General features: G+C 39.0%; 1 protein-coding gene across 7 annotated transcripts in view; it reads right to left on the bottom strand.

Annotated features, from left to right (window-relative positions):
- The window catches only part of DGKI (diacylglycerol kinase iota), a 198234-nt gene that overhangs the window by 110301 nt on the left and 75173 nt on the right, over window positions 1–12760 (bottom strand). For all 7 annotated transcript variants that reach the window (XM_088055421.1, XM_088055424.1, XM_088055423.1 and 4 more), the window contains exons 2-4: window positions 12623–12731; window positions 2977–3072; window positions 406–480 (exon numbers count right to left, since the gene is read on the bottom strand). In XM_088055421.1, coding sequence (XP_087911547.1) covers window positions 406–480; window positions 2977–3072; window positions 12623–12731 — 280 coding nt within the window. The remainder of the gene's footprint in view (window positions 1–405; window positions 481–2976; window positions 3073–12622; window positions 12732–12760) is intronic.

Below are 12760 nucleotides of genomic sequence, written 5' to 3'. Positions count from 1 at the left end.
ACTGCTCATAAGTATAGCTGTCACACAATGAATTATGCTAGCTTTAGTTGGGGAATTGTAAAAGGCCAATTTTGTATGTGACAGGATTGTCCATTTTCTACCTTCAATTTTTAATCTAGAAGCAGAGGAAATTTATTTTTTAAGCATTAAAAGTGTGAAAGCATTCTGTAGTTTTTGTTCTTTGTGTGGTTTTGCATTTTGTTGGTTTGAGGTTTACTTATGGTTCACAGGGTTTGAAGAAATGTACTTTTTTTAAAAAAAAAGGTAGAATTTAAAGCCAAGTTTTGTTCACAAGTACGTTGTTAAAACAGCTGTGAAAACGTAATTTGGCATAGGCTGAAACCTCACTAGAAGAATTAAAAGTGTGTTGGCCATGTCAGGCTCCAGAAGATGGCAATGTCTCACCTTCTCTAACTGCTCCATGCAGGCGTTGTGGACCACGATCTTGCAGGCAGCACACTTCCTCCGCAGGGCAGACTTCTGCAACAGGAGAGGGACACGCGTGAGTGTGGAGGTGAGCTATTCCCAGAAGGAAAACAAAGTCAGCTGAAAAACAGGAGATGTTTCCCTCCCTATGCAACACATTTTTATTTTTTTTTGTCCTCTTCCTTTGGTGCTCTCAGTTGTGTACAAAATAAATTAATAAATAAATTTAAAAGATCTGAAGTTCTTCTGGTTAAAACCTGAACTTAGCGAAAAAATACAGCCACAGCACCCCAGCTTGTGAAGTAGAAGTAAATGCCTCCCTTTAACTAGGGGATCAGGCTAACACAGCAGAGCATCACTCTAAAACTGAGCATCCTACAAAGATGATGAGCAAAGGGGAGAAGAATTGCATGTGCAAATCAGAGAACTTGGATCTGTTTGCAAGAGGTCATTTCATGCTTATCATAAAATATTTAATTTGATGGGCCTGACCATTGCCTTGCAGAAAAATATTTGGGTCATTTTGCAGAGAATGATAAAATTCTCAGAGAATGCTGTTAAATGCGCATGAAGCACTACAGCAGGGACAAAATTCTTAATTATGCTGGTTAGTTTTATTAATTTCAGTAGGGCTTTTGAAATAATTTTCATTGAATCCCCTGGGCCAAGGCATATCAAAAGCAAGAGAATATATCCAGAAGAGAGAATGTATTTACTTACTTTACTTCCATAAACTCGATTTAATTAACCAGATGGAATTAATTTTCATAGAAATTTAACTTACAGACTTGTGCTTGAGGGACAGAAGATTTATAAACACACAGTAAGTTGAGATTTCTTTGCTTCAGATTTTTTACATTCAATTTATCCAAGTCTATTTAAATCTATAATAAATTATTTCTTTATAATTTTCAGCATGTTTTAAATACACTCATGAAAGAAACAGGGAACACAGCTTCAGCTCACATTATGGAATAATTATTAAAATGTTATTAATTCTTGCAATTATCTAGATGCACCCTAACTGTACATGTTCACATATACATGGTGCTCTGTTTCACCTGAAGAACCATGGCATTGTATAGCAGACTAGGTTTTCACATGTTTTGTGACTTGATAACTTAGAATAGGTTTTTTATCACTGTGTTTACCAAGTATGCTTTTTATCTCTGTGAAAACAATATGCAACATACTACTTTTAATGCACTAAATCATAAGGAAGAATTTGTCCAGTTTTAGAAAGGCAAAGTTCTGCTGAGAACACAAGAACCATCACACTGGGTCAGACCAAGGGTCCACTCAGCCAAAAAAATCCTGTGGCCAGCTTTTGCCAGAACTCAGTGCCTCAGGACCAATGTAAGTGCACAGCAAACACACAGTGACAGTGACCCTTCCTTTGAGTGTTACCACACAATCAGCAGCTGTTGGGGCTTAGCCTCAGCACTCTGAAGGAGGCATGGGTTTCTCAGGCTTGGTCTTAATGCTCTATACCATAATGTAACCAATTTGCTGAAGAAGTTTCATGAGATGGATATTAAATTTGCGCTATGGAAAGCACATGTATTTTGGATCACATTGCCCTGAAAACTGGGGGCAGTTTCACTGATGTCAGATTCACTGATTAGTGAAACAAAATGCTTTGATTTGAATTAAATGCTCTGAAGGTGATTGGTGGGGAGGTGCATTGAGGAGGGTGGTAATAAAAGCAGAAAGACAGCATCTTTAAGAGTCACAGATGGTAACCACAAACAGCCCAGAAAAGAGGATTTCCCTTTAACCTTTTCAGTCCAAGGGCTAGGGGACTCCATTAGAGCATTGTTTCAAATCAAGGACATGAACACAGGATCCCCACTCTCTTCCCAGTCTTCCTAAATACCAAAGTTAGAGGGGCTTGGGTATTTTCTTCTCTTTTGATGAAGCAATTTAACTGAAACACTTGGCAAAAAGAGCTCATGAAATAGACTGGAAGTGCAACAGTCAAAGAACTGATACTCATGGATCTGAAATCAGTCCAAAGAAACATTTCCATAGACAGCAGAAAAGCTTCAATAGAAGAAAGCTAACCTTGACTATTCCTAAACAGGAGAAGGTAAACACTAAAATATGACTGCACTCATTGCTGGTGAGTGCATTCAAGAGTTTGGAAAATTCAGTTCAAACCCTTGCAGTGATTAAAATTGCAGAAATTTGATCATACCTTCCTCTCAGAGGCTGCAACAGGTGATATATTTGCTTATATTTTCATGTAAAATAGACTAGCCTTTTAATATTCCTGAAACATCTCAGTAGGCTACCTTTTTTTCCCCTTACCTTGTTAATAAGGCTGTTCATTCCATACGTTCTCACTGTGTAAATAACCTGGGTCAATCAAAACTGGTTTGGGCTTTTTTCCTGAAGCAATAAAGTCTTTACCAGCAGACTCTTGCCCTTTTTGCTCTCCTTTTGGAACACAGGCAAACAATTCAAGCTCTCAAGCGACTGAGCACTACATCAGTCTGAAGCCAGGCTTGTTACCTCAGAAAGAGAAAAAGAAATCCGAAAATAACTCACTGAGAATTTGACTTGGCAGCTTTCCTCCCCCAGGTAGCAGAGGTCCCCAGAAACATTTGTCTCTAGCCACAGATGCTCTCCATTCACAGCATTTTCCTGGGAAAAAGAAATAGTTGTTAATCTGTTTTGTGAAATTCAGCCATGTGAGTATATAGGGGGAAAAAAATCTGATTTTCAACATAAATTTAGAAAATTAAAATAAACTAAAAAAGACAAACAAAAAACTACTACCACCAAGTCTTGCTTTGGTTTTCTACAACACAAAGTCATAGCATATAACAGCATTACCCTGGCTGACCACCCCAGCTTAAAAGATATTGACAATACGATGATATGTCACCAATCAAAACCAAAGTATTTTTGAATACACTTCAGTTAAACTTTGCTGATGTTCTTCCCACATGCTGCATAGTTTAACAGGGAATTGAGATTTCATAAATATGAGATGTACTCAGAAGTTTAAAGAAACAGCAAATCCAGAGAGATTAAACAAAACCACAACTAATAAACTTCCAATGGGAGAAACCAAAAACTTGAGAACCGGGCACAGGAGTGAAAAACAACATGCTGACTATAGCTTTAGGATGATGGGATAAACTAGACAAGGGAAAAGGCTTTCTTTGAAATAGCTGGGTCAACACTGTGAATAACTCAACAAAACATTACACTGCCAGGAGAGACTTAGACTTTAACTGTACACATGAAAAAACAACACATTCATCTGAGAATGCTCTCAAAAAAAAAAAAAATCTACCTAGCACACTGACAATTAGGAGTGATCAACAGGCTAACATCTAACTTTGTCTCATTTGACCAAATATGCACCTCAATTCTGTGAAAATTCTTGTTCTGGGGAAACTCAATTGTAGCTAAACTATGGGTTTCACTTGCCTGTAATCCTTCTGTGTCTAAAAAGCCTAAAAGTCTACTGTACACTACTTGAACAAAGTGAATAAATAGGAATTCTGTTCAGCCAGAATTAGAGCACGATAGAAAATGCTTTGACAGTCTGACATTTGGTTCCCACACTGCAGAAGTCACAAACGATGACGCTCACCAAACAGATGGCGTCCGACAGCAGGATGCTCCGAAATAGCCATCTTGGATAAAATAACTTATTTAAAATACCACTGTCAGTTTCAAAGTGATGAAATGAGATAGCTTCTCTTGCCATGCTGATTTCTTAGGTAATGAAGAAAAGCAGAAATAGGAAAATCCTTTGCTTTCTGGAGCACATCCACAACAGCCAGGACCTATGCAAGGCTGCACATGGTGCCTACCACAACCATGGTGCTCACTTCCAGTAAAACAAAAAGATAAGATCAGCACTGGCTGTTTTCTGGTGAGAGGTCTACCTGTCTGCAGGTCTTTTACTCCATCAGAAATGCTCAACAGAGCACAGCAGAGCACAACAGTTTAGGTAAGGATTTTCAACACTTTTATACTGCCAAATAATTTCTAAGAACTTGCGCTAGCTGAAGAAATTCTTCAGGACTTTTTTAGAGGGTACATTATTCAGATTGTAAACTGTGTCTCTCATGTGTGTCCTTCTATTGCAGCTATTTTCCCTTCAGCAGCAGGATACAAACTCACCAAAGACTGCCTGACCTGAGCAGGTTCTCTGCTGATAAAACAGTGCAAACAACAGCATAACTCAGAGGTAAATCTCGTAGGATATAAAAGGTTCTTAGGAAAGGCCAGCTCTGAAAGCTAAGTAAGAAAGCACATGGCTCCTGGGACAGAATTTTTAACAAGGTTTAAAAATTATATTAAAAAATAGATTAACCACCCCTTCATTTGGTCCAGGTCCACACAACCTGTCATCAGGATTTCTAAAGATAAAGTGACCTATTTCCATAACCTGGTTTAGACTGTTTGTTCTCTATTGTTCCAGATTGTATCAGACACATACATATCTAACTTTACATCACTGTGTAAATAAAATTAGTTAGTCTACAAGGATGACCTTGTAGTTCATGTTATTATAGAGTTCTAACACAACTAGATAATAAAAATGTAAATAACCTGATCTGGTATGAGTGGCACACCTCCAGGCACCTAGTGCCACAGAGAATTCCACAGCACTGTGTGTGAAAACTCACAATTTCAATTCCAGAAAATTGACTCCTGGAAAATCTTTCATCCTGAATCAGAGCAAAGAGCTGACACTGCCCAAGATGAAATGCCCTCCCTCAAAAATCTTTCCTTGTCAGTTAATTTGTCTCGATAAGATCAAAGGGAATTATTTGAACTTCACCATTCAAATTTTACAGGGGTCTATCATTTATATCATGAGACATTCTCTTGCCACTTATGCAAATCAAGATGATATAGTCAAAGGAAGTCCTGCGACCCTCAGTAAGCCAAATTTTTAATTCACTTCTGACAGAAAATTTTGACAAAAATCAATACATTTCTATGAAGAATTTTGACTTCAGCAAAACAGTATTTTCTTCTCCAAAATTTACAGGCAATATTCCACAACATGCTGTGTCACCCTGAAAATCAAGCTTTCTGACATTGTTTTCATAGTTTCTAAACACTTTCCCAGGAAAGTAACTATAAACATAGATATTTATATATTCCATTAAAGATATGTCTTTTGATAGACGTTTGTCACAACCAGTGTGGTTGGGAAGGTGGTGATCTGACTATCCAATCCCTGGTCATTGTCAAGACTCTATAAATACTGAAACGACAGAATAAAGTTTCCTCTTCCTCTACCACACATCGAGCAGTGTCTGTGTAAATCATTTCATGTCCGACAGTGACAATGCTATACAAAAGGATACTCCTCTCCCCCTACCAACACAGAAGCTGATAGAGGTCCCTGGAATAAGCTCCTATCACCTCTAGGATGACATCCTGTTTAACACAGTGCTAGACCACAGTAAAGGTCCTGTCATCACTTGTATATTTTGACACAGATCTTTATTTTTTCCATAAGAAGTTTGCCAGTTTGGTTTATTTTGTACTTGATGTCTTTACATTGGATTTAGGATTTAATGGCTTTTAAAGAAGCAGTTGTTCTCTTTCTGTCCCTGAAGACACAGATGCCAGTCTCATGCTCTTGCCATTTTCCTCGTGTTGAATCTGTAAAGCTACACATAAAATCAGTTCAGCTAATGGAAAAAACTAGATATCTTATCTACCAAATCAGCTAGACAAAATGACTCACCCTATGACCACTTAACTGTTGGATTTGACACAGAGAGTGGTGGGTTAAAGATGGCTTCAGTGGGACTGATGCTTTTGGGGCCAGCTCAGTGTCAGGGCACCTCAGCTGACCCGTCAAATCACGCTTTTGGGCTGACACGCTTTGCTCTGACTTGTGATGTGGAAAATGGATACTGTCCATCACTGTGGATAAAACAGCAGTGACTGTGGCCTAATAAAGAAAACTGTGAACTCTCTCTCCTCTCCAGCTTCCCAGCCTTCACAAGAGTGTAAACTCAGTGTCCTGGGATGAAAAAGAGCCCCTGCTCAGTGAAGCAGAGACAGCAGTGGCTGGCAGCCCGGCTCACAGGGGACACACCATCCCAGTATGTTCCCCCCGATGGAGACCTCCCATTTGATTGCTCCTGACCCATTACCACCTTAATACCAAACAAAAATAATTTCAGTATAGCAAACATTTCTTGCATACAGAACAAATACCACACACAATCCCCCCTGAAGTGGAAGAGAAATAAGAATTCAAGGACCAGGAGTTTGGGAACCATGTAATTACAGACGTGTTCATGACTTGCTGTGCACTTTTCAACTACATATCTTCAAACACTCCAACATAGTAAATGACAGAGCAAGAGTTACCATTTTTTCTAACACCCACCACTATCTCCATATCTCACTGTTCTTCAGGCTGCAGTCAGCATGGTTTCAATAGCAATGAAGATAAACCTGACTGTTTTAAATTGCCACGTCAAGCAGCTGCTCTTATTCAGCCATACAAATAGACCAGTCAGTCCAAACGTCTAGTTCAAAAGAGTTGTAACTCCAATTGTAACATGAGGAATGGAACCCTCTTGTCATGACTGACATTCTGCAAAAAGTTATTTAAGAAAAATCTCTAAAACAAGTCAGTAAGATAATTTTCCCTTTGTTAACACTCCAGCAAGAGAGAATAATCTTCTTGCAAATATGCATTTGTGTGATACTTACAATAAGTGCAAAAGTGGTCATCAATCTAAACTTAATTAAATGTATTTGTAAGCAAAAATTGTTACTTTTGGCCCTCTTCTTTATGAGATGACTATTGAGCAGAAACAAATTTGTTTAGATGTATCTTTACCAAATATCTTTCTGTCATGTTTGGATTATGTTTCACCCTTAACTCTGAAATTTCAGTTTGCAGTAGTCATGTTACGAACAGAACCAATGCCTTAAATATTTTTCTGTTGATATATAGTCTCAATTTTAACTCCATTTTAGCACATTTTAATTTGGGAATATTTTTCATATAGAGGTCACCTATTCTTTAATTATTGCAAATGCAATACACAGACATAGAACAAAATAAGACAGCATAGGGATATGTTTCTCCTTTCCCCCACTATGCTTTCCAACATCTGCATCAATGGCCTTTTGAGATCCCCATAGTCCTCAGCTGAGAGATCACCTGTATACAGAAGCAGAATAACAACATTTGTCTTCATGAAGCAGCAATGTTCAGATGCTATCAGCTGAGATGATGATTCCCTATGTTCTCATGAACCAGTGCTTTGGCTGATAGCAGCTGCACTTCAGCAACATGAAAAAATACATGTTTTCTAGATGGGCACCTTCTGCAAAATCACTGCATTCTCCACACCACTGGAAAAATACAAAAATATGGCCACCATTTTGAAATATGACAGACATCCTTTCTCTTTAGATCTCTCTGGAAAGAATATCCGATCTCAAACCTTCATGAAAAAGAAGCAGCAAAGCAGAACTACTGATCCACAACTCAGCACTCCAAGTGTCCACTGCACACAGCATTTCAGCAATTTTTAAATACGCACAGGGCTTGCACTCATTACTACTTTATTTGAGATAGAATTCCTATCATCTCTTCATGTTTTTATGTGACTAATGGAATACTCCAGGATTCTCCTTTTGTCATGAGAGCATATAAAAATATACATCTCTTTTCAACTGAATACTAAATTCCCAATTACTAAACTTAGCCTTGAAGGCCCTGTAGTGGAAGGGAAATCCATCCTTCAGTGTAAAAGTTAGTGTAGCTTTTAGGAAGTTATGGTACAGCAGCCAAACCATTCAAGGGGAAAAGAAATCAATTCCCTAGAATGAGGAAAATGTTTCATCATATGTAAAACATGTGCTACTGTATTAACACATATCCTAATTACCCAAGCTTTAGTACTCATCAGGCACTTCCAAATACTTAGTCCATGAAAGTAAGCAGACAGAACTACTGACTAGTGCCAAAAAGGCACAGAATATAATGCAACAGACTCATTTCCAAGCCACATTCACTAATTTTAAATACCTCACTGGTATAGGTCACTTCATATCTATTTGTCTAGTCCATACCCCAATCAGTTTATCTACAAGGATGTTACGGAAGATGGTGTAAAAAGCCTTGCAAAAGTCAACACAACGGCCATTGCTCTCCCCTCATCTACCAAGGCAGTCATTTAATCTGTTAGGCTGGTCAGGCACGATCTCCTCTCCATAAATCAATGCTGAGTACTCTCAGTCACTTCTTATTCTTAATATTTTTGGAAATTACTTCCAGAAAGATTTTCTCCATAACCTTCCTAGAAATCAGGGTAAAACGGATTAGTTTGGAGTTCCCTGGATCCTCCTTATCCTTCTTGAAGGCAGAATTGACATTTGTTTTGTTGCAGTCCTCAGAAGCATCCTCTGACCACCATGACCACCCAAAGACAACAGACTGTCCCAGCAGTGATATCAGCCAGCTCCCTCCACACCTTTATGTGCAACTCATCAGGTCTCATGCACTTCTGTATGTTCAGTCTAAGTATTCCCTAAGCTGATCATCCTCCACAAAAGCAAGTTTTCCTTCTTTCAGGCCATGGTATCAGTGACCTGGAACTGCTAAAGGTGGCTTTTACCAGCAAAAATGGAGAGGGGGAAAAAAAAAGACAAACAAAGAAAAAAAAAAAGGGACTGAGCAATTCAGGTTTCCCGTGGTTTTTCTCACCATGCTCTCTGTCTTATTCAGTGGCATCCCAACATTTTTCCTGCTGTTCCAATCACTGTTGATTTGCCTACAGAAAACATTCCTGTTACCTTTCCTGTTCCTGTTAGATGAGTTAGACCTGTTAGACCTCACTAGATGAGGTCTGGCTTTCCTTACTCTATCTGTGTGGACACAGGTAGTGCCTTGTACAATGCTCCTGACCTAAGCCTGCTTCCATGTATTGCCAAAGGCCATTTTTCAACTTCTACTCTGACACAGTTTTCTGTTCTCATTAAGATCTAAAAGATTTCTGGCTTTGTCTTTTATACACATAATTTATGTGTATAAAAATTTATGGTATAAGTAATAATATTTCTCCTCTAAAAAACATTCAACTTGTACCCAGAGAACTCCAATTATGCATATACAGAGCACAAAGCATGGATCAGTCAAGTTTTTCATTGACCTCCAGGAATGGAAACTGAATACCTTTACATGCCTCTTAAGATGTGGGAGAAAAATTCTAAGTCTCATTGTCTTGGGAAAAGGAAAGAAAATGGGCATTAAGAGAAAAAATCCACTATGAAAAAAAAAAAAGAGAGATTTGGGGATGTTCAACACTCTACTATTCTAGTGGCTGTCAATAGTTTTGTTGGCACCATAGAAAGCAAGAGCTAGAAGGCAGTAGTTAAAAGAAAATTACAGGAGGACTTTGTGTACAAGCTTATGGTTATAATCCTTGGTTGAAAATCACAATAGAAAAATACACAAAGACCTGAGTCCTCAAAGGTACACAGGCAGTGTATTGTGTGGCTCTAGTCTGTACTCACTTGATAATCTGGGGTAGAATTACTTACTTCATTATTTAACACTTGGAAGTGATGTCTAAAATGAAAGCGTGTGGGAGAAAGGGATATGCATAAACACATCACAGGGGCAGCCATTGAGGCCAATTCCTTTTTTGCAAGGCATCCCCAGCACTCCCCTCTGGTTATTAAAACACCTACTCCAGACACTGGACTGGTACAGCCCTGGTGTGAAAAGAGAACATGAAATTATACAGCAAAGCTACAACTTTAATTAGGTGTAACAAATGTGATGAAACTGGACATTTACGGACTTACGTATGTTAGGGGAAAGAAACCTCAGGGAAGAGAGACAGTAGCAACAACTACAATAAAGAATACTGGAGGGTTTTGTGTAAAAAGTCCTAGGGGACATGAGAACCATCACCACTGTTTTACAGCTAGAGAGGCTGACGTACTGAGGGGCAAAACAACTCATGTGAGCTCACTCACGAGGTAAGTGACAGAGCAGAGAATGGAATTCCACTCTCTCAGTGCTCTGTTCACAGAACCATCTGATAACAGCAAATCACCTGCAAGCAGTTCTCAAAAATTGAGGCAATGGCCAGGGAATTCTATCCAGTTACTACTGTGAAGACTGCGGTAGAAAATACTTCCTTCCTTTTAAGTCAAGAGACAATTTCTTTTTGTGTCACTTAGACTTTGGAAAGATCTCCCATCATGTGACCTTGGAGAATCATCCTCAGAAATACTGAAGAGAAGGATGATATATGAAGATGTTACACACACTGATCAATGCTGCCTTCCAGTGATTAGATACAAAAACTTCTTGTCTGGCTCTGACACATCAATTGAAACATCTTTTCATTCTACCAAATACACCTCTGAACTTAATTTAAAATGTATGGTTTTTTTCTTTGTTGAAATTCACTACATATTAAAAACCTTTGGTTCATTTTCACCTCCCCACATCTCCAAACCTTACTTCCACCATACCTCAGATTTGAGAAATACCTTTCTCCCTTTTACTGGTTGCTACAGCTGGTCAGTTCAGTCTCCTCCCAGCCACAGATGTCTTTCATGCACTATCCTGTCCCTCTCCCCATGACACAGAGTTGCCTCCTCTCTCCAATCAAAGTGTGAAGTAAAGCAAAACACCAGTCTGAGGTGCTGTAAACAGCTAAGAAATTGAACTGATCAAAACTCTAAACCATAAGAATGGAAGTAAACTACAAATACTCCACATGCAATTAAAACCCAAAATATTTAATCAATATTTACCAACTTATACCAACTCCTGTATTTGTGTATAGGGACCACATGAGGAAAAAAGGAGTAACCATCATGAGATCATGGGTCATCCTGGTAATGGAGTAACAGACAATCAGCAGAGTAAAGGCAAGCCATGGTTGATAGACTTGGGATTCAGGGTTGTTTCTTTTGCCTGGATTGTTGCTGTTGTTTTTCCCAAGTACAGTTTTCAAAGGTATTTAATTTAGCTAATGTGCTTAACCCTTCACTTATGTGTCTGATCTTTCAGATTTCTACTGAACAGCAGTGATGACTCAAAACAGGCATTTTTACTACCTTGCTGAATCAGCACCTGGGTTTGATGAAATGAAAGAACAAGGTATTCTCCAAAGCACTTCCCAGAGGATTCTATGCAAGCTTTCAAAGTGCAGACCCTTACAGTGAATCTAACCCAACTTCCTGCAACATAGCCTGCAAAATTTCATCCCCTTAAACTTCAGATGCAACATCTGGAGTTCAAGAAGAGCAGGCAATGTAAAAATCAATTCTGCTTTGGTATAGAGTAGATAAACATAAGCCATATTCATCAAAACAGATGTTATCTTCAACTAAAAGCTGCTTGGGTGGCTGGTGCCTTGATACTGCAATGCATCAACCTCTTTACCAATAGCCAAGTGTAAAATCTACTGTATGCTCTTCTTTAATTGAGACATTTGTGTGAACTGCTGGCTTCTGACTCATTCTCTTAGCTTATACCAGTGCACAACCACATGGAAGGTGCACACGGATGGTTTCAGGGGAGGTACAGACCTGCCATGAGTAAACACAGAGGGGGCCAAACCCTGGAACAGTCTTCCAAGAGAGGTGGTTGATGCCCCATGCTTGCCAGTGTCTAAAAGACATTTGAACAATGCCTTTAACAATCTGCTTTAACTTTTGGCCAGCCCTAGAGTGGTTCAGCCCAGAAACATAAAAGAGCAAGACAGGAGGGGTGGGAACATGCTCTCCATGTCTACACACTAGCTTAGGCCCTGAAGAAATCTAGTCATACCTACAAAGAACTGTAACCAAAGATTTCAACTACCAACTCTACAGATGCAGACAGCTTGACATGTATCTTTAGCCTTAAATTTTGGCCCATCAAACAGAGGCACAAAACCCTGCTGTGCTGAAATTAAATCAACATTTGATGGCAGACTCTGTCAAGAAGAAGGTGGGAAAATGTAACCAGACAACTTCTGGAAAACCTGTCCTTCTTTTCTCAAGTTGTCACAAGATTTCATATCTCTGCCTTGTGTTTCAGTTCATAATAGAAGCACGTACCTAATGACTAGCAATAATTCTGATAGCAATGCAATGTCTTATGTTGATTTAAAGATGGATAGAGAGCACCAACTAGAGATACTGCTCAAATTAATTGCCAAAAAAACCAAACACCTACAGTCCACTCTAAGGCCGCTCTTGGTTCCTTCACAGGTCCATTGGTGACTGGAATGTTGAGGGAGTGCACAGGAGCCAAGTGCTGGAGGCCTGACCTGGAGATTGCCTTCCTGCAAATTGAAAAGAAAAACATCAATAA

The sequence above is a fragment of the Pseudopodoces humilis genome, chromosome 5, assembly GCF_049639895.1.
Source record: "Pseudopodoces humilis isolate 2021_Gansu_Grassland_sample_001 chromosome 5, ASM4963989v1, whole genome shotgun sequence".
Lineage (NCBI taxonomy): Eukaryota > Metazoa > Chordata > Aves > Passeriformes > Paridae > Pseudopodoces > Pseudopodoces humilis.
Note: the sequence above shows the minus strand (reverse complement) of the source record. Positions and strands in the feature narration are given on the sequence as shown.